Source organism: Varanus komodoensis, unplaced genomic scaffold, assembly GCF_004798865.1.
Source record: "Varanus komodoensis strain SLA01 unplaced genomic scaffold, ASM479886v1 scaffold16, whole genome shotgun sequence".
Lineage (NCBI taxonomy): Eukaryota > Metazoa > Chordata > Lepidosauria > Squamata > Varanidae > Varanus > Varanus komodoensis.
In genome coordinates this window covers 16,615,944-16,638,650 of record NW_025335468.1, presented here as the reverse complement: position 1 = coordinate 16,638,650, position 22,707 = coordinate 16,615,944, and the positions used below count along the sequence as shown (strand labels likewise).

Below are 22,707 nucleotides of genomic sequence, written 5' to 3'. Positions count from 1 at the left end.
GGGGCAAGTCATACCAATTAAAACGCACAATGTCTCTACAGTGGAGCTGGGGTCTTGAGGGATAACTATAACACAGGGAAAATCAAATGTTCCTGGCATAAGATGCATTGCATTAGGGATACATGAGGAATCCAACTGAAGGGTGAAAATTGGATAGATTTCCATGAATTGGCACCCTCAGTTCTGTTTTGCCACCTTTGCTCACTCACTATAATGTGAATCAAGCCAGTTTTTGTGAATGTCCAATAAGATGTGATGGAAAGGGCTGATTTGCACATTTTAAAAAATTGTATAAAATTGACTGATTGCATAATTAGCACCCAGAAACATGTGATCCTTGTACTTTTTGTGATTTGCTCAAATTGCAAGAGGATCTTAGACTTTTGGGTGCCAGTTTGCACAGAATGTGGAACCTTCCAGGCTATGAGCAAATTGCATGAATCTCAGAGTTTTTAAAAAATGCATAACTATAATCCATCTTAGAGACAGAAGAAGAAGTGAAGAGAAGAGAAACATTGGATTAGAAGCTGGCAGGAAATCTGTTGAGCTCAAACAACCATACTGCTTGCCAGCACAACCCTAACGGCAGTTTCTCAGTAGACAAGCCCTCTGCATCTCTCTTTCCCTGGTGAGAAACTGTCAGCAGGGCTCATGCTAAGGAGTAGGGGAAGACCTGAGCCCCATATCACCCAAGGAAAGGGGCCACAGTTCAATGGTAGAGAGCTGCTCCGAATGCAGAAGGTACCAAGTTCAGCTCCTGGCATCTTCAGATAGGGCTGGGAGTCTTCTACTTGAATCCTTGGAGATGAGCTGCTTGTCAGGGTAGACGTGGGGTTGTGCTTTGGCCTGTGACTCCCACCTGCTCTAGGCAATGATCAGTGATGAGAGGTGGTGGGAGGGATAGGCCAAAACCAAAGTCCACAAGTTGCCCATTCCTGGTGCAAACACTGCTCGGGTGGATAGGCAAACAGCCTGACTTGGTATGTGGCAGCTTCCTAGGCTCCTAAACTGCAGGGTTTGTTTAAGTAATAGCTACAGCTGTCATGACGCTCTTCTAAACATTTCTGGAATGAATTGCAATTGTTTTACTTCAGCAAGGCTTCATGTAATGCACCTGGTGATCCTGGTGCTGCACCAGATTGGTAAATTCAAAGATTGGTTTATTTCTCATCTTTAAAGATCTACTCTGGTTATTTTTATTTGACTTCAACTGGATTCTATTTAATACATTGTTTCAAGGCTTCTTAGCCATGTGGCAGTCATTTTTCAAATTGTTTACCAGAAATGTAAAGCCTGAGTTTTGCCTGACACGTTAATTAATTAGAACACCTGCAGGAAAGGATAATCAATGAAGTGAGATTAATTGGTAGGGTGATTGAGCTAGAAATGCCAACACTACCAATTTCTAAAGAGATGTGGGAGAGAGAAAGAACTAGTTCCAGATCTCCAGCAATCTTTACATTTCTGGTAGCTTTGTGTTGTTCAGTCACGAGCAATTTCCAACTGGTGAGCTTGAAAAAAAAGAGGTCTTCATCTAATATAAAATAAATATAGTTGTGGAACACCGTTGAGCCGCCAAAGTATCAGAAATACAGTGGCTAATTTGTATCACCAAAAAAGAGATCAGAAATGGCATAACACTTGCATATACAGTTTATGTGTATAGATTCAAATTTAGCATGCATAGCTATAATTTAAGCAGCAATGCAGTACTTCTCATGGGAGAATGATGGTGATCAGATCACCTGTTCACTGGCTCAAACATCTGTCCAGATGCTTTATTGTGTGGGCATTTTAAAGGTTTCTGTGCCCCCCCCTCCACCCTTTGGTTCTTCACCTTTAACCCAGACTTGTTGTAGACACCTTTTTCAGGACTGTTCTTCGTATAATAGGACACCTGGCCACCCTAGTGCAGGAGATTCTCCCATGGCACCATTTTCCTGCTTCCAATCTTTATCTCATTGTTTTAAGAGAGAGAGAGAAATTTCCAGGCCGTACCTGGGGAGGGGAGGATTGTTTCAACGTGTTGCATTAGTTGTGACCATTTCCAGAGCAGCTACTTAACTGTGCTCTGCTCCTCGCCACCACCCCAGTTTGGAAACGAGGTTTCCGAAAGATCAGCTGAAACTTCATTCAAGGCCAGGACTGCTAACCTAATAGTCTGGTGGGTGGTGGGACAGAAGGCCATCAAGGTGCAAATGGAATGGTTCACAGTGACTGGGTTTACACATGTGTAACCAGGAGAAGGAAGGACTCCCTGGAGAAGAGCCTAATGCTGGGAACAATAGATGGCAAAAGGAGAAGGGGACGGCAGAGGATGAGGTGGCTGGATGGAGTCACTGAAGCAGTTGGTGTGAGCTTAAGTGGACTCTGGGGGATGGTGGAGGACAGGAAGGCCTGGAGGAAAGTTATCCATGGGGTTGCGATGGGTCAGACACGACTTCACGACTAGCAACATCAACAACCATGCCATGATGGGTTAGCATGTGGCCTGAACCCATGATGGGTTTGTTGGGCTGGATCCGTTTGGGATTCCAACTCAATCTGACAACCTGTGGCTTGTTATTGGGTTTGTCCAACTCACAAAGGGTTATTATGTTGCTAGCACTGTGACAGCACAAGCCATCTTGGGTCAAGGCAGGCTTCTATTCAACCACATAACAAGATGGGCAAAACAACCCTTGCCGCTCTTGCCAAGCAGCTTCTTGGTGGCTGCCACTGCCAACCACCCAGTTAGTGCCCAGGCAGCATTTGGGAGTGACTGGCAGACGCCTCCCAACTCTGTGTCCTGTAGCCCATTTCAGCATCACTGTGGCTTTATGTTTGTTTTTTTAAAACTTTTTTCTTTTTTTGGAGCATCACAAAACCCACCTGTCAAGTTGGCTTTCACAACCCCTGTATGTGCAACTGTGAGCCAAAGGCAACTCTGTGGCACTTTGCAAAACCCTCTTTTAAGGCATTTTTTAAGGATGCCCCAAAGCAACAGCAGAATCTTGGGGGCGCTCTGTGCTGGAAGCACTAAGCAGAAGGAAGAAACCCAACAACATGTATGGAAAATGTTCCATAGTCCAGAACTTCAGGCAAAGATAAATTTAGTCTAGCTATGTTTGAGAACTGAAGGCTGGAAATGTAGGACATGCCCCATGTGGTTATTGCTAGCTGGTATGCAGTCATAAGAATAAATTTGTTTTCAATGTTAATTTCTATATTGGAGTCTTTACCTCCAAAGCAGTATCTAAAATGATGCCTAATCATGATAAAACCTACAATATTACAGTGTTTCGTTAAAAACCAATTCTTAATAAAATGGAGCTGAAAGACATGCAGCCTAACTAAATCAGAGAACAAAACACCAGCCCTAGCGTGAGTGCCGTACGCCCTACATCTGTCTGGAGCCAGGTGGAGAAGGAGGGTTGGCAAATTGTGCATTTCTTCCTCAAGAGATTCCCTCCAAACAAGCCGGTCGGCTCTCTGAAGCGATCCTTTCTCAGTGCTGGGTGTTACGTGAGAGGCCTCCGGGTCACTTGTACAGCTATACATTATGTCCACGATGCCTTGCTCTGAGGAAGGACCAGTTCGTGTCCAGCTTTGGGTCCCGACTGGCTCTCTGGGCAGCTGCACAACTGGCGTTTGTGGCCGTGCAGTTCTTTGAAGGACAGCAGCCGTGGCAGCCGGTTGGGAGGGCAGGGGAAGGCGATGCAGGACCGAGACGCTGTGGGTTGGCAGGAGGCACTGTGGAAGCAGACTGAAAAGTGGGCCCTCTGCCCCACCGCTTGCTGCCTTCACCCCGCCATGCGTTGCCTCTTGCCACCACCTCTCCCACCAGGCACACAACAAAATCATACCATGCAGTAATGTGGACTTTTTGTACTCATTTCTATCCACGTTTCTGAAACAAAGCACATTCTGCTGCAATATCCATAATATGCACACTTTGATATGAATTTTTTCCTAGATAATCTGCTCAGAAAACTTGCTAAAATGTGGATATGATGACACAATGTTCTCTTGATTCACAGAAAGGCTGGGGGTTTTCATAGCGTGATCTAATGGGCAGCTCTTATACAAATTTAATAAATAAATAAATTCAATAAATTTATTTTATATTTATTAAATTAAACTGCATCATTAATCCTATACATAGTTTTATGATTATTTAATAAAGAATAATAATAATGTTTAAAACTCCTCAAAGGAATGAATTGCTCATCTGATCTTACCTTGTCTATTTTTGGAGTATGGCTCAGGATTACTCTGCTCCATCATCTTTGGGAATAGGAGAATCATAGGATCCCACATACTTGAGCCTTCAGTGGTGTCCTCTGAGTTTACTGATGATGGAATGACATATTTCCGTGGAGGTCTTTGTTGTGCAGGGAATGCATCACAGATGGCCAAGGTGACCCTGTCTTACCGATGCAGGTGCGCCAAGAAAGCACATTGACCTGGAGCTTGTGTAATGCAGTATATAATGCCTTATGCTTGTGCTTGATCAGTGTGTTGCAGCTTACATCAAAGCCAGAAATTTGTGGGTGAATTTATTGTGCCCCAAAAGAATTTAACCAATATAGGTCAAATTACAATATACAGTATTATGTTGGAATACTTAGGATGCAAAAAACTCTCTTACACCAGTTTCGGCAGCTACAGAAATAGCTCTCTGTTGCTGATGGCACTGCCTGGTGATTGGAAGAGAACCGATTTCAGCAGGAAAGTTATTTTGTTTGCAAACTGAAATCCATCTTGCTTTTGTTGTTTTTTATACAGCCCTGTCAAGTGCATATAATGCTTTAGAAAAGTAAGCAAAGTGTATGCCTTCTAAAACTGCAACATAATTTATTTTAAAGAACAAAGAAACTGACAAAAAAGAAAATGGGGGTTGGAATTCTCTACCAGTCATCCATTCTTCAATATTCTTGGCAACTTCACAAAGAAGATTTGGGAAATATAAGGCACAATCCAGCAGAAGCTAAGCAGATTTAAAACTTAGTCCTTTCTATTGCAGAGAGTGAAGAATTTAATTATACTCCTGAAATCGTTAGTTCTTAAGAGTTTGATGTTGACTGGAACATGGTGGTATTTGGCAGCTCGTGTTATTGCCTGTCACTAAATATAGATCAATGGCAAACAATAATAAAATATTGCTAAAGTGAGAAAGAAATCACAAGGATCTAAATGCTCCAAACTTAAATATACAAAAGTAAGTTCCATTGATTTTAGTATTGTTTACATCCAGGTAAGTGGACTTACAACTGGAGCTGTATCAGCCATAAAAATGTCATTATTGTTTTGATTGTACACATTTTAGTCTACATTGTTAGAAAGCCTAGAATCTGAGGCTCCTTCAGAGCATGGCATCACACACGTAGACTCTCTGGGGGACCCCAGCAGACCCTCAGAAGAGAGAGCAAATGGAACAGCTCTCCAGAGAGAGCCTGGCACAAATGCCTCACTGGGAGGAGACCCTCTTCACAGTAAGGCATGGTAAGGAGCTGGCCCTCAGGATTTCTTCTGGAGCTGCCTCCCCACCAGTGATCCCCTCTGAGGAACCAGCCTCCTAGCGAACTGGAGGCCTGTGGCACGCTGCTGCTGAATGAGGGAAGGCAATGGCAGCTAGTGGTTACTGTTGTCAGCATCATCCTCATCATCCCCCAGTGCCTCAGGCAGCAGGTGGTCTTGCCTCAAACCCACCAGTCTTAGTCCAAATGTTGGTGCACCATAGATGAACAGGCATATTTTTCTTTTCTGTGAGAAAATGGAGATTAGGACTTTGAGGAATGACTCCTTTTCCATGCTTATGCAGAATTTCAAAGACATGTGACTTCATAAGTAGAAATAAGCATGGATGGGTTTCAGTCTCCTCTTACCCATTAGCATTAGCTCCCTCAGGGTTGAGGTGTAGAAGATAAAGGCAGTAACTACTTATTAACAGAGATCCATTTCTAATTGGGCTGCGCTGAATGTTTTAGCAATGCCAAACTTGGTTTTAAAAAAATCAATTGTAGATTTCAGAAACAGATTTTATGAGAAATGTTTGTTCCAAATGAATGATGAGTCTAGGTAGTGCGGTTCTCACCTTCATTGTAGGTGTCTGATCCTCTGGCTCTTCCATGGTTCCAAACCACATAGAGCAGAGGCAAAGCTTCCTCATAGTGGTGCCAGGATCAGAATGCTGAAAGGGGTTGTGTCTCCAGTACTTTCCAAAATAATGTTCTCTATCGTGCTTTCTTTCATTCCTTCATGAGAGAGATTACTTTGTGGTTTATACCTAAGGTTTGTTTCAGTACTTAACATAAATTTGCTATCTAACTGTTGCTCCTTGCAAGAATTGATTTCAGTGTAAGATTTCCGAGGTTAAACAGACAAAGCCTGCAACATCTGGAAAGGAAACACACTCAGGAAAGTGAAATGCATTTGCAAGTTTGAAAAGGGTCTGAGGACCTCTAACAGAACTTCAATTTCTTGAGATCAATGTCTGTCACTGCAAATTACTAATGACCTAAATATAACTGTATCATTCCCTAAACAGAAGGGAAAGCTGTAACTCTATTGTACTAGGTCTATACCAGCAATTTCACAGAAGGAAAACTGCTATAAAATGGAGCAGTGCAAACTGTTTGCTTTGTTTTCTCATTCCAAGACAAAAAGTTACTGGCTGAAAGAGAAACTTACTTTTCCCAAGTAATGTTCACCCATTCATTTCACATACACAACAGCAACACACCATTCTCCAGAGTAGTTTCATTTGGGGGAGCTTTCATAAGAACCAGGAACAGCTTTCAGACTAGAAATTGGTATATATTGCTTTATGCTTTCACCAGAGACCTGGCCATTTATCTTTTAGATAATCATCTTGTATCAAGTTGGACACCTTGCCGTAACTTTTTGCTACATGATAGACCAGACCTCAATGAATAATTTACAGTGATGGGAGCATTCTTTATCTAGTGAAATCTTCATCAATTGCAGTGGGATTTCAAAGTTTGCTATTAACTCTGTGTCAAATCTTCATTCTATGATAACTTGGCAACATTTTATCATTAACATTAATGGAGTCAAGATTTCTCCTTTGAAGAAGATGCAGTTTCCCTGGGCAGAAATTCAGTATTTTACTTAACCTGCTATGTTTCAAAAATGTGGGAATGGCTCAGGAAGTACAGCAATTAATCTATTTTAGAGGACTTGGCAGTCACTGAAGTTGGTATACTAAGGATCTAATGATGAAATTCAACATTATTTTCAACATGTAGCATGAAACTATCTCCATATTTTTCTTCTTAACGAAAAAGCATGTGGAGCTCAATCCAGACTGGGACAGCAGCACATGGGAAAAGAAAGTTTAATCTTCAGTGGCCCCTGAAATCCCCCAGTGCCATATTTCATGTGGCATTTAGGGATGGAGAAAAGACTACTCAGAGGGCATAACTAGGAAGGACTAAATCTACCCCCCCCCCCATGCACTGCAGTCACATGCTTGCCTTTTACTTGTTTAGTTAGTTATTTAAAATATTTTTCTCCTGTCTATACCAGAGACAGATCTCAAGACAGCTTGCAAAACCAAAAGCTCAAAATGCTCATTAGATAGCAATTTCAATATCTAAACATATGTAGTAAAAACAATAATGAATAAAAATGTTTAGGCCTGGCACCAAACCTTACACCTCTCTGGGAAGCAGATTCCATACCTGGGGTACTACCACAAAAAAGGCCCTTCTAACCTCTTTTGGAGCAGCTCATGAAGAAGGACCTCAGTGGAAGATCTCAAAGGTCAGGCAGGTGTATATGGAAGATGTTCTTTCAGGTATCTAGACCCTAAACCTTTTAGGGCTTTATAGGTCAAAGTTAACACCTTTAATTGGGCTTAGACTTCGATTGGTAACCAGTGAAGATGATCTTGTACTGGCTTTATTTGGTCACATCTTCCAGTCCAAGGAAGCAGTCTTGTAGCTCTATTCTGTACCAGTTGAAGTATCCAGACTGTTTTCAAAGGTAGCCCCAACAGAGCACATTACAATAGTCGAATTCGGAGGTTACCAGAGTGTGGATTACTGTTGCTAGGCTCTGCCTGTCCAGCTAAGGGCATCGTTGATGGATTAGCCAAAGCTGATGAAAAGTGCTCCTCGCCACCTGAGATTCCAGAGGTAACTCTGGGTCAGGGAGCCCTCCAAAACTATGCACATTGCCCCATAGGAGGAGTGTAACCCCATCCAGAACAGGGGGAATGTCACTCACCAGGACAGATAATCCACCCACCAACAGTACCTCTGTTTTAGCTGGATTAAGGTACTTTCTTGGCCCTCATCCAGAGCATCACACAGCCTGGACACTGATTAAGAACCTCACCTGGATTAGAAAAGAGAGTTGGAGCTGGGTGTCATCAGCATACTGGTGACATGGCAGTGCAAACTCTGGATGACCTCTCCCAGCAGTTTCATGGAGATGTTGAACAGCATGGGAGATAAAATGAAACCTGCAGAACTCCATGGCATAATTGCTGTGGCACAGAAACATAATCCCTCAGCACCACCTTCTGGAATTGACTGGCCAAGTAGGAGCAGAATCACTGCAAAGCAGTGCCTCTAGCCCCCAACTTGGCCAGCCTGTCCAGAAGGATACCATGGTCGATGGTATTGAAAGCCACTGAGACGTCCAGAAGAAGCAACAGGGGCACAGTCCCCTTGTCCATCTTCCAGCAAAGGTCATCCCACAGGACAACCAAGGCAGTTTCTTTCCCAAAATCAGGCCTGAATTGGATCCAGATGGTCCAGAATTAGATCCTTCAAGAATGCCTGGAGTTGTCTGGTCAGCACCTGCTCAAGCACCTTGACCAAGAAGTGGATATTAGCTATGGTCTATATTTGGTGGTGACTTCTGAATCCAGGTTTGCCTTCTTCAAGAGAGGTCTGATGACTGCCTCCTTCAATGGGGCAGGAACCCAACCCTCCCACAGAGAAGCATTTACAATTTCCTGGACCCAGGTGTGCATCCCATTCTTGCCTTTGGTGGTCAGCCATGAAGGACAAGGATCAAGTATACAGAGGGTGATCGAACTTGTCCTAACACTTTGTCCACATCCTCAGGCCTCAATAATGGAAACCTATCGAATAATGATGGACCAGATGGTACTCTGGACACCTCTGCTGCAGGAACACTACTAACTGTAGAGTCCAACTCATGATGAATCTAAGTGACTTTATCCTTGAAGCGCTGTGCAATGATGTCACAGTGGGCCACTGAGGAGCCGTCCATTCATCCTGGGCCCAAAATGTAGAAGATCCCCAACCACTCAGAAAAGTTCCACTGGATGACACTGTGAGGATGCAGTGGGGATGGGGAAAAATTTCTTCTTCACTGCCCTCACTGCCACAGTGTAGGCCCAGTAATGAGCCCTAAGCAGTGTCTGGTCAGATTCAGCACAAGTTTTTCTCCACCTGCCCTCTAGCCATCTCCAGGCCTGCTTCAGTGCCCACAAGTCAGCTTTATACCGTGGTGCAGTGTGGGCTCTGTTCGGAGGGAGAGGGCATTAGGTGTGATTATGTCTATAACCCAGGTCATTTCTGTATTCCACAAAGCCACCTTGGCTTCAGTGGGAACCTCCCCAAGAGCCCCCTGGATTCTATCCTGATCTATTAGACTCCAGGGGTGGAGCATTTTAACAGGTCCCTCACCCTTTGCAGAGGAGGAAAGGAGTTGGAAGTCCAAATCTCAAAAGGAAGTGATCAGACCATGACAAAGAGATAGTAGTTAATTACCTCACTTCCAGATCACTATCCTCCTCTGCCCAGTCAAAAACAAACAAACAAACAGGTCAGGAGTGTGACCTTTTTCATGTGTTGGGCCAGTGACATGCTGAGACACCCCATGGTTGTTGAGGTGGCCATGAAATCCTGAGCTGCCCCAGATAAAACTGCCTTGGTGTGGAAGATGAAGTCCCCCAGAACCACTATTCTGGTGGTTTTCAACGCATCCAAGACTATCTGTCAGCTCAGGCAGGGAGTTTGTTAGGCAGCAGGGTGGGTGGTATCCCTAATCTGTCTCGATCACCCAGCACAAGGTGCAGACACTCAGACCCATCTTCCAGTGGACAGGAAGCGTAGAGACAGAGATTATTTCCTTAAAGACTATGGCCATGCCCCTTCCCCAACTCCCAAGGTGGGGCAGGTGCTCCATCGAATACCTGGGTGGGCACAGCTGGGTAGGCAGAATGCCTCCTGCCTCCCCCACCCAGGTCTCTGTCATGCATGCTGGATGAGTCCCTTCATTCACTCTTAAATCATGGATGAATGGGGTTTTATTCTGGGCTGATCTTTGAGAAGGACATAGCTGCACGCTGCATATTGACACTCTGTAAATAACTTAATGCTCAGACTTGTAGAAAGACTCCTATCTCAGTGGTAGAGCATGAAATATTTCATGAAGAGAAGGCTAGGCAGAGGATGAAAAACTAACAACTGCAGCTTTAACAAGTCAGGCTGGCTGGCTGGCTGGCTGGCTGATTGATTGATTGATTGATTGATTTATAGGACTTCTGTGCCGCCCCCGTTCGCCGAAGCCTCAGGGCGGCTTAAAGAGAAGGAGCGAAATGATATAGTGCTGCAGGCATTGCTGAATAGGGATGTGTGACACTATGAATCTCATTCCATTTGAGCTTCGTGGCCCTTTGGCGCATTTTGGTCTTAATGACCAGGAAGCAGGGGACAGCTGATCTGCGGAGGGGATTCGTCTCCAGTGAAATTGCTTGAAATATTTGCATAAATTAGCCAAGGGCTTGATCTCTCTAGCACAAAAGGCAGAAATTTGTGCAAATCAGGGCTGACTTTTTAGATTTGAGTTACAGTTACTGTTTTTGTTGTAACATTCACAGCGAGAAGTATGGAAACCTCTTCTCACTGCATGTGCCCATGACTCGCCTTGAGCAGTGTGAATTTTCTGACAATTGATTAAAGATTTGTGTAAACTGTGTGCTTCTGCTCTGCAATGTGTGCAAACTTATGCAAATTGCAGAAAGAAGGCATGTATTTTGCACAGATTTCCCACATTCTCCTGGATTTTCAGTATGCATGTGCGAGATTCAAAACTCTGTGAGACAAGATCTGGGCAGGCACAAGCAGCTTTACTGAAGTGTTTGCAAAGGCTGGCTCAGAGTCTCAGTTGCCTGAAGAACAAAGAGCAATTTACACAAAGCATACATGAGGTTAGATACATTTCTTTCCCCAATGCAAGCACTACCCCCGCTTCGCCATTGGCTGGTTACTAAGAAGTCACAATCTTCTCCATCTGCCTACATCATGCTGCTCCTCGATATGTTCCCCCTCCCGCTCATACATCCCATGTTCATGCTAATGAGTCCATTACCTATGAGAGGTGTGTCAGTTACTATTCATAAGCCTATTAAGCATGCACACTATTTCCTAAGAGTTCAAAAGGCAGGTTTGGCCTTGTAGCCATCTCGCTTGATGACCATTTATCACCCAAAACTTGTGGGAGGATGAGATAGGAAGAACAACCCTTCTTCCAAGCTCATTCCAGTTTCTGTTCCTTCCTTCAGTAGGATATGTGCCTGTATACTTAGTAGCAAATGGCATCTTACTATGAAATAGCTGTGCGTTTGCTAGGGGGTTTTTTTCCTTCTCTTTTTAAAAAGATACTATTCTTGCTCTGTTTCTCACACACATATGCATATATAGGCAACCCATTTTAAAAATAGAAGTGTGCATGCTGGCTCAATTTGCAAGGAAGGAAACGAATTCGCAAGGCTGTGTTGAGCAAATCCATTGGATTTTCTCCCTGCTCTTAGATTCCTTGCACATTCCTAATACCGAATAGAAAACTGGAAGCAACCGTGCCTTACTCTGGAAGCCAACTGTGACTCAGGCACTTCCCAGAAATGTAGGCCAGGAGGGCCTATGCATTTGTGCTGCATCGAAGCTTTAATCTGTAATGGAATAGAAGGGCATCTTGGCATTTGCTTTCTGCTTATTGTCTACCTTGAAACTGGCCCCTCAGCTGCTTTTAGCCTTTTGAAGAGAAATGCTCAGACCATTTATTTTCCTCTCAATGCTAAAAGCTGTTTGCAGGGGCAATTTGAGGCTGGAAACCACAGAAGGGAAAGGGATCGGATGCCCTGCGCACATACCAGTTTGCTGTTGGAGAATGTAGTCTGTAGCTACCGCTGATCCATGGGGCATGCCAGAGACTTTAATCTTTTCCTTTTCTTGCCATGGTCCTTCAAACCCACCGTCAAAGCTGCTGTTAAGTGTAGATAACATATTTAGAGAGGAAGGGCAATATTAAATAGGACCGTGGCAGCAAAGAAAGAGTTAATACCACCCCTCCACACACACACACCAGCACAGTTCTGCTCCTGCTTTGCCCCATGGCAGCTATTTAAATCTTTAAATTGTGCATGCGAATTGCTTACATTATTAGCATCACTTCTAATTTGCCTCCGAGGGTAGAAACTTCCATTGTCTCTTTGCAGCAAGAATGAGTAAATGAAACATATTAGAGTTGGGCCACTGACATCAAATGGACTTCAGACTACACGTGATGAGCATCATGCTAAAAAAGGCTTTGGAAAGCTTCCTCAAATCACGCAAAGCAGAACTGTATTGGGTTATTTGGATTATTCAGTTTGGATTGGGACCATAGCACTCCAGGAGAGGGGAATGTGTGTTTTGCCTTCTCCCATTTTTCCCTGAAATTCCTGCCACGGGGTGCAGATGAAAAACAAAATCTCCATTGGAATCAGGTCAGCTATGAGTGATATGAAAGAGGTTTCATTCAAATATATAGAATAGATATAACATTCTATATACCTATGTTATTCTATATAACATAGTATTTCTATGTTATATAACCTATATATAACATAGAAATACTTTAGATGTAAGTGTCAGATTTACACTAAATTATAGGATAACCATTTCAATACATGCACTTAATCATTAATTAAAATTGACAACAAATGTGTTCTGGCATGCTAAGGATAAATGTTAGAGGGGAGGGAGGATATGAGACTGAAATATGCTTCAGATTTGGACTTAATTGAATGAGTTATTTTTCTATTGCATTTGGATGGCTGCACATGACAGTTTTGCCATGTAGTGCTCTTGCAAAAACAATCCTTTTAATTCTCTACGACTTCGGCTGCAATCCTATGCCCCCATACCTGGAAGTAAGCCCCACTGAACTTGATTTGTCTTATTTTGAGTAAGATTGTGCTACTAGTGCTAGTTTATGTGCTGGTTTAGAGGGTTGTATCCAGTGGCATTCCACTAGGCAAAGGTTATACCACTTGCAAGAATTCAGTTTGAGGGTCAAATCAGATACTTTGATTCTGCATACACAAGCTCTTGCAGAAGCCACATAACAATGAATAATTATAATGAACAAAATTAAAATAATTAATTTTAGGTGTTTGCTTGAACTTGTTTTTCTGCCAATACCTGTGCCACTGCCAGGAGAACATGCAAGCTTAGATTTTCCCAACTGGACCTTCCACATGTGCTGGACTAAGCAGGTGACTAAACAGCAGGGTGGTGTTAAGGCCACTGTCAGATCACACACACACACACACACACACACACACAGCGCTTGCCTAGAAACACTGGAGAGCAAAAAAAGGGGAGACCTTTATACAGAACCATTACCATTTCCTCTGATCAGTGTTTAATTCATGTGTTAATGTGTCCCAATGTTCTAGTTATCATTTATACACCAGCAACTCAAATGGTTTTCTGCAATAAATATGAAATTGTCCTGCTCTGCAGAGCCCATGACAATTTTATGTTTGCACTCCCTTTATCTTGGGATTAATTTTATTGGACTTCTACCATAAAGTACTCACTACATTTTCAAAATAACCTGTCAGTTATACACTGCATCTATAGTAAAAATATTGCAAGAAGTACTGTCGAGAAGGCCCATGAGCGGTTTCCCCAAACTTTAAAAACACGGAGTCTATATGGATTGCGAAAACTCGCATGCTCTATTTCGGTGATTAAATTTTAATAGTGAAGCGGCAAAAGGATCAGACAATTATTATCTTCACTGCTGGCCTCATGCTTGGATGCTTCTTGGAGTCTGATCTGGCTGGGCAACTTATGCCTTTGCAAATATAACACAAGTGCGATTGTTAACATATCACGCTGGTACAACAGTGCCAGGAGTTCCATCCTCTGAAATTTGAAGTGGGGGGCAGGTTGAATCAAATCAGAAGGATGTGACATCTGGCTGAGCATCAACCACAGATCTGAGCAGATATTGTATGCTTTATACTTCCATGTATACATTTGGTGGCATTCGAGTGCAATTGCTTTGTGTCATGTTGAATTTACTTGCCACCTTTATTTAGGTGGCACTGAATATTACATGGTAAATATAATAATGCTACTTTATCTGAGTGGATAAATCTCTGTACCATTTTTAAAGGAATTTAGGGCACAAGCCCACACACATTTAGGCAGAAAACTGTCCTATTTCTCTCAGCGTTAAAATAGCCAGCTACTATTTTAAAAGGTTTGATGCATAGGAATGACAAATTATTCTTTGTACTGGATCTGTCAGCTGAGTCCCTCTAAGACAAAAAGACAAAGAAGAAATGGGATGAATGTCCCATGCCTCCAGAGCACACACGCTTGCGCTGATATTATTAAATGCTATAGGGATAATTATCATTGTTTTTGAAGACCAGGTTCTATACAAAACAGGTGCAAATGCCCAGCTCCAGCCAAATAAGCTCATATTCTAATTTAGACAGTCAGAAACAACTTTTTTTAAAGAATTGAAAGCTAAAACTTAAATGGCAGGGAAGTCAATATATATGGATCTGAAATAGACACATTTTTAGAATGAAAAATGAAAGGGAGATAATTACATTAGGTGTAGTGAGCCTCTTTTTGCCCTGGAGCCAAATTCTGCTTCAGATAAGCTCTCAGCACCTGCATTCAAGTGGTAGATGGGCCCAAAGACAAGAGGGGCTGGGTCAGAATACCAAAAATACCCGCATGTTTTAGCTCAAAGCTCTTACTACTATCAAAGCCTTTGGAGAGGCATTTCAGAATTTTGAAAATTGGTGGGGGTGGTACAGAAAAGTCAGGAAATGGTTAGGGGGAAGGAGGGAAGGGATCAGGAGGAAAGGAGCACGGTTGTACAGCAAACCCCACAGACCTGGATTGAGATCCCCAGTGAGGTTCTCCCTTCCTGCTTTGAAGCAACATTTGCTGGTAACAGATTCCATAAATAAGAGAAAAAGGAGGGAGATCTGAGGTCGAAGGAGGGACACAATGGCTCACAACAGACCTTGGATGGCAAATGGCTCAGTAGTGAGAGGAAACAGAAGGAAAGAAAACAGCCAGCTGGGACAGGAAGAGAAAAGAGAAATGCCTGGGAAGGGTACGACGAAGAGCCAGCGGTGTGCTGACTCAGGGCAGCCCTGTGAAGTTGGCTTGCTGGATGTGGCAGGATTTCCGATATCCTGCAGATCTGGGGTGTTGCAAGGAGCAGACGGCAAGCATGTGCTAAGGGCCAGTCCCAGTGTGCCTGAGCCAGAGTTAAGGTCTGACGGGGCATTCGTTTTCTGTATGTAACTAGGCAGAGCTTAGATAGGGAAGGAACTTGAAGGAGCAGCTGTCTGCGTCTCAACAAATACAAGTTTTGTCTGTTTCCTTGGGACAGACCACATGCCATGGAAGCCTTTCAGGTGAAATTGCCCCCACCAGCCATACAGTAATGGGAGTAAGGGGGTGAAAGAGGAGAGTGATCATGAAATAATGCAAGTCATAAAAAGAAGAACCAGAAGACTGCAAAGATTGAGGAGGGCAGTGTAGAAAATCAGAGATGCAGGAGGCTAGCCTGCATGGTGGAGTCTGCAGTTCTCAGAGTGATGTGCCATTTTGATGGGGCTTGCATCAGCCGGAGAGAAAATACAACTAAACGAAGCTCAAGGGCATCCAGGACGAAAGGAATAAAAAGTACCAAAATAGGCAATTAGAATGATGAAGTGGCTGGAGCAACTCCCCTGGGAGGATTTACAACAACTGGAATTGTCCAGGTTAGAAAAAAGTGAGCAAGAGGAGACATCTTAGAGGTGTATAATGCATGGTGTAAAGAAAGTGGAAAGGAAGATATTTTTCTTCTCCCATCATACTAGAAACCTGGGTCAAACATGGGTTGGGAGAGTGTACACAGATAAAAAGAGGTCCTTCTTTACACAGCACATAGTTAAACTATGGAATTCACTTGGCTACCTCTCTAGATGGCTTTGACAGGAGATGGGACAGATTCTTGGAGGACAAGTCAGTCCAGGGTTCCATGTCCTGATGGCTGTTCACTGTCTGCAGGATCAAAGGCATGTGCCTCTGTGCCACAACTGCTGGGGAACTGCCGCACTCACATCTTCCTTGCTGGTTTCTTGGGGACTAGATGGATCGTTGGTCAGATCCTGCATGGCGCTTACATTCTCATGTTGAGAACAGTGTTAATTCTGACTTCTGCTACACACTGCAATATAGCTCATGAATCACATCTGCTAAATTTGAGTAGATCACATTGAAAAGCACTTACCACCGTGGGTATGTAACAACTTGGTAAACCATAGCACCATGCCAAGTGGTGAGCAGACCTCCTTCCTCCCCAGCGTTCTAATTGTGGTACGGTTTTTCTCACCAGGGGCGGAATTGTATGAGCTCACCAAGTGGTTACATGTGTAGCCTGATAACTTACAATTTGGTAAATGTCATGTGTGTTCGTTTTAAGACTCTGGAGTTCAGCAGTGTTTTTCCTTTTCTTTTTTTAGAGAGAACAGAAGGATTTTCATTGTTTTCTTCTCTTTCGGTCAAGATGTGATACAAAATGCAAAATCTCTGTTTACACTGCTGAGCATATGCTTAAAGAGCATCAGCTGGGAAACTCCTGTCTTTATATGTTCACTGGTTGTGGGAGAGGTCATACAAATCATTTACTCTTCCCCTAAGTTCAGCTGCTTTTACCAGGATGTGAAAGAAAAAAATAGAGGAAAATGTTTCAAGGATTTTCTAACTCCCCTCTTCATCCTCTGCTAAGTCTTCACATCCCAACTTGCCCTGCATCCTGAATTCGTTTTCCGCAACTGTTGTTTGGCAACCATCTTCTCTAAAATTAGTCTTCATTCCTTGTCCACATCCCACACAACATGCAAATCCCTCCGAACGCAATTGTGCTGTATCCTCTTTGTATTTTTAGTACGGCATTATCCTCAGATTACAGTGTTCTAATCAAAATGTGTGGCATTTCCCTATTTGAACCCACCACCTGCTAGACACTTTGCAGTTTATAGTCACTGTTTCTCCGTAACATGAATAATAAGAAAAGTATCTAATAAAATAATTACTTTCCTTGCTTAATCATCCTGCTCTTTCTTCTAGAAAAGTGTTGCAAAACTGGATTTTGAATCTCACATTGCTTCCTCCTAGACTAGAAGAAGGACTTTTACATGCTGAAGCATGGAATGAAGATCAGTTCTAGCCCATGTATTAACTCTTGCCATCGGCTTTTGACAGAAATGCTGCATGAGTCTTCAAAGCCCTGAAAGTGCTCTATGCTTCCTTGTTGCAGAATGTCTATTATACCGGTAACCAGCAGATGCACGTGGGAATTCTCAGTCCTACGATTGACGATGATGACAACAGGTGTCTGGTGGATGTGAATAGCAGACCCAGGCTAATTGAATGCAGTTATGCCAAAGCCAAAAGGATGAAGCTTTACTGGCAATTTACTCAGGTAATTCTTTCTTTCCCAAAGATGAGATGAAAAGATTCAGGAAAATTCTGTTTGCAACTGCCCCACAGCCCAGCAGAAATAGGGGTTAACTTAGCAAAACTAAAGAGTGCCTTTGTTCTGTTGCAAAGCATCAGAAAGACGTGGCCTGATTCTTACCAACAGAAGAGCCCTGCCTGCCCTCACACCCCTGCTGCCTGGCCTCCCTGGCCCCTGTGTTTCAAAGCAGCATTCCCAACCTGAGCCCCATCCTCAGTTTGGTTCCCGTCATCTCCATCCAGCATGGACAATTGCCATGAATGCCCGGAGGTGTCCTCCAAAACATGTGGAGAACATCAGGTGGGGGAAGGCTGTATCACAGTGAAAAGGTCTACAGCAGGTTAACCTGCTATATGCATAGAGACTTCCGGTGTGTTTGAGAACCTTTGCTAACAGGTTCAGATTGCAAAGCTGATGGCAATGCAGCAGGCTTCCCTCCAGAGATCTCGTCCCTCTACCATGTGAAAGGTGGCAACAGGGGCACAACGGAGGAGGTGGGGCAGGGAGGATGTGACCGGAAGCAGGTATGGGAGGATGCCCAAGCAGGGCTTGGAGGAGGTGGTAAACCTGCATCTCTGAACTGAACCACTGCAGACTGAAGATGAGAGCTACTGAGATGGATTTTCTCCACCTGATGTCTAAGGGGATGTGAAGCATTCGAAAAATCAAACTCAGATGGTGATTTCTGTAAAAAGGAATATCTGAAAGCCTTCCATCCTCCTAACATACACAGACAAAGCCCTGAAGAAGAGAAGACAAAACTCCTTCCTTGTCTCCTGATGATAAATTAAGAGGCAAGGGAATAATTAAAGGTGCACTGTTCAGAAAGGATTGTTTTGCTAATACTCAGTGTGATTAAACTGTTGTTGTTTCAGAACACATAATGTGATGCAAAGCAGGTTTGCATGCTGTAAGCTGCAAGAAAACAAATGCGAGTGATCAAGGGTTCAGGGAGAAAGTGCTGTGCTGCGGTTGTTTCCAGTTAATCTAGTAAAAGGAGTACATTTGTTTGTGGGGGGTGGGGGGTAACTTTATCAAACACTTTCTTTTCCTTATCTTTTGACTGGCAGTTTCTTGCTCAACCATACGTGTGCATGCACCCATCAGTCCAATACTCACATTCTGAAACTACACCAATGACAAAAGTAAGATTACTGTGGAATAAATGGTTTAATGGCTGATATAACAAAGATATTTTAACAGTAGTACTGCTTTTACAGCAGTATTTTTGCTTTAAAGCAACTATTAATTTTGCAGTTTGGTTTAAGGCTAAAAAAATCCCTAGCTGGATATGCATATTCGCACACACAGACGCACACACACACATACAAACTTTAGAGCAGAGGTAGGCAACCTTGTAGGTTTGTTGGGACATTTGGACATTTGAGAAACTGTCTTCAGCGCAATCACAAAATGGCTTCCATGGGTAGGTGTGGCAGGACACAAGAGACAAGCAGGCAGCTCAGAGGAATTCATGGGAAATCAAGATGGCTGCACCTGGAGGTTCCCACTGCAGAGTGAAGCAACCCCAGCAGTCTGTAGATAGATAGATAGATAGATAGATAGATAGATAGATAGATAGATAGATAGATAGAATAATGTTTTAAAATAAAGATAGGGCAAACAGAGTGTCTTGGCTGGCATCAGAGAAGCTACAGCCTGCACCATTTGGCAGTCCTTGATTTTGACAATGCTGGACATTATCTTGTTCATAGCCAGTTATCATCTTTATTTTAGATAACGTTTCTCTCAAATTACTATACGGAAAACATTTAAGTGGAGCTAAGCTTATGCTAACGACAACAGCAACACTTCTACCGACTTTTATTGGGCTTCTCCAGCAGTGCTGGATTCCGAATTATCCTTCTGGTTCAATTCAGCCTCTCCTGCCAGCATGTTGACAGCTCGCGTAAATGCCTAATTGCTTGGGAAGCTTTTGGCTATCCTTGGGATAAGAAGGATCTCAAGTTACCAGGCTGGAGAGGCTTCTGAAACAAACCCTAATGCAGTATTTGGAGAGGAGGCAGGACAAGGTTCTCTGCTATATAAGCCAGTTCTAAACCAGTGTTGACTCCTTCCTGGTGATCTCAGCTGATCAGGGATCACATGAGGTGTAATCCTGTTTCCCTTTGCTGGCAAAAACAAATGTTTTTCCTCTCTTCATGCGGACAAGCAGCAGAAGCAGGAAATGTCCCCTGGAAAACTCCTAAGGGACAGCCAGCACAGGAAGAGCCATGCTGGCTGAGTGGGTGATGCAGGAGCCTTTTGAAGGTGGAACACCCACTGTAATCTTGGAAAGCAGGGACCACCCTTTTCTGTGGCCAGAAAGGGAGCATCTGCAGGGTTGCATTCATAGTGAGCAACATACGTCATCTATAATGTGGTAATACATTCTCTTCGCTGAGAGCAGGTGAATTAGATCTTGGGAAACATCGCTTTCAACCTCTCAGTGGGTGAACATTTTCGCCCTCTCTCAACACAATGCCCAATAATATAACCCAGACGGAGATTTTTCAATACTCCCAACAATGTTGGCAAAAGCACTAGAAGCAAATTTGTATTTTCATGGCAGGGAGTGAGAGAGGAATTATTCACGTATATTGGACATTTCTGCAGCAGATCTATTTCTCCATGAAAAAAATGCCACTTAAATGTTTATAATTTGTTCTCCCTTTAGATATATAAACCACTGAATAAATAGGAAAAATGCCATTGTCACTAAAATCTCAGCTGAGCTCATGGCAAACTTAATAGTGTTCTTCTATGAAATACTTTGCATATTTAATGGACCTTTTAGAGCTAATGCCTAAAGGCACATGTCGGCCGCTCGAAGGTTATGAAGTCCACAGAAAAGCACTGGTGTCTCAACTTAAAATTTCAGTCACAGCATTTATTCCCATTCATATCCCTGAATTGCTAGCTCTGCTTGGTAGTTATTAAAGGACCGTATGAGTATACTTACTTCATGTTGGGCTACACCACAATGAGAGGGCTAAATGTTAACTAAACTCAGCAGAAGCACAAAAGTGAAATTAATAGAGTTGTAACATGGTGCAGCCATAAAGGAACCAGGAAAATACTAGAGCCATCCTAAATAATTTAATGCATTTCACAGTCTCTCTCTGAGGTTCATAATTGTTCCCCAGGAATGGCCTGTCAGGCTGAAATACTGTGGCTCTTTCCCAAGTTTAACCATACAATAAAGTCAGAGGAATGTGAAAAAGAAAGTGAAGGGATGAAGTTCATGTTCAGTATTTGCAAACAGTTTTTACAATAGTTTTAGGGTTGAATTCTGCTGCTGATTCTTGCCTTCCTTGCTCAGGATTTGGATTTTTTGCAATTAGAGATGGGGCCTTAGAAAGAGGAGAAAATGAAGATTAAAGACAATTAAGGTGTATGTATCCATTAGCTATTGTCTGAGTTTTGCAGCCCATCAACCCAAGCGGGAAGATGCGTTGCACTCATGCTTTGTTTGTGGGCTTCTCACAAGCAACCTGTTGGCCAGTGTGTGAACAGAAGGCTGCACTGCATTGGTACTTGGCCTCTTCTTGTTTTAACCATCATTCTTCTCACATGGCTGAGCACGTGGAAATGGACCAGGATTGTGCCTGCTGTCCCCAGGCCTGTCCACATTTTCATTGGTCTGCTCTAGAACAAAGCAGGATCCCTGATCTTGTGGAAAGACCCTAAATCCTTAAAATGTGCTGTGCCCATAAGCAAAGGAATGCAATGGAAGTTGGCTGTTCCCATATTTTCAGCTCCTGCTCAGCTTGAATAGTTTCCGACTATGTTGAAGGGACTTAAATGGAATGTTCCTTCCAGTTCAATACAGATTCAGACCTTGGGTGGACTGAGATGATCACATTGGTTTAAAAAAAATAGAAACCCGGAAGTTCCTCAACCCAGGTTTCGCTTTCCTCAAAGCAACAGTACTTTGCTCATCACCTCTTGTGTGCATATTTCAATTATCCTAATCTAAGTTAAGACCTTTAGAGAGGTTCTGCTCAAACTACCTTCTGCTCATTGCTACACAACTCGGAAAGGAGCCCTCTCAGTTATGGCTCCCTGTTTATGGAACACCCTTCCCATACAGATGTGGTGGGCAGCACTTCTGTTTGCTTGTGCGTTTCAGTTGATCAGTCTGTCTTACTGCACTTTTACTTCTTTCAGTACAGTTTGATGATTGCATGTCTTGCTTTTAATTGCATTTGGTGATTGCATGACTGCTTTTTGTGTTTGATGGTTCAGTGCCCTGGTATCTTGTGGTGAAATGTACTTTATAAACATTGAGAGAAAGAGATTGTTTTTATGGGAAGACAGCTTAAAGCTGCAATAATAGAATTAAGGTAGCTTATAAACCTTGGCAGAGATGATGCAGAAATGTGAACAACCCATAGGAAACCGGCAGCATCAACCACATGAATGGCCTGGTACCTGCTGAAGGATGCCAGCCTGTCCTTCTGCCGTCAGGGCAAGACCCTTTTGTTCACACCATCCTTTGCCACGTAAGTTGGTCTACTGCTGATGTGGGTTTCATTAGGTTAAACACTGTTCATTTTTTGTTGAACCTGTGTTTTAATTGCCATTTTGAATTCATTTCTTTTTCTGCTATATTTTAACTAAACGTTGTGTCAGTCTTGATTTTTATTTTTGGTAACTTCCTTGAGCATGCTTCTGGTGGAGAGGCGGGATGTCAGATAATTCCCTCCATTGCTTACGGTGCTTCTAAAGACTAAAGCGATCAGACTATTGATTTGCTTTCTCTGATAGAGAAGACTTTGATGCCATACTTTAATTGGCTTTTCTTTCTGGCAAGCCTCTTTCTCTGTTTTCTCCCCTCCCTCCTTCTCAGAGATATACCACGGATCCTGGTGGATTCGTTTGTGGCAGTTCAACGTGTGTTCCCACACC

The 22,707-nt window shown here is 43.1% G+C and overlaps 1 protein-coding gene across 3 annotated transcripts in view; it reads left to right on the top strand.

The window, feature by feature from the left end:
* GALNT18 (polypeptide N-acetylgalactosaminyltransferase 18) overlaps positions 1-22,707 on the top strand; it is a 332,287-nt gene that overhangs the window by 297,103 nt on the left and 12,477 nt on the right. For all 3 annotated transcript variants that reach the window (XM_044425517.1, XM_044425516.1, XM_044425518.1), the window contains exon 10: positions 17,596-17,760. In XM_044425517.1, the coding sequence (XP_044281452.1) occupies positions 17,596-17,760 (165 nt within the window). The remainder of the gene's footprint in view (positions 1-17,595; positions 17,761-22,707) is intronic.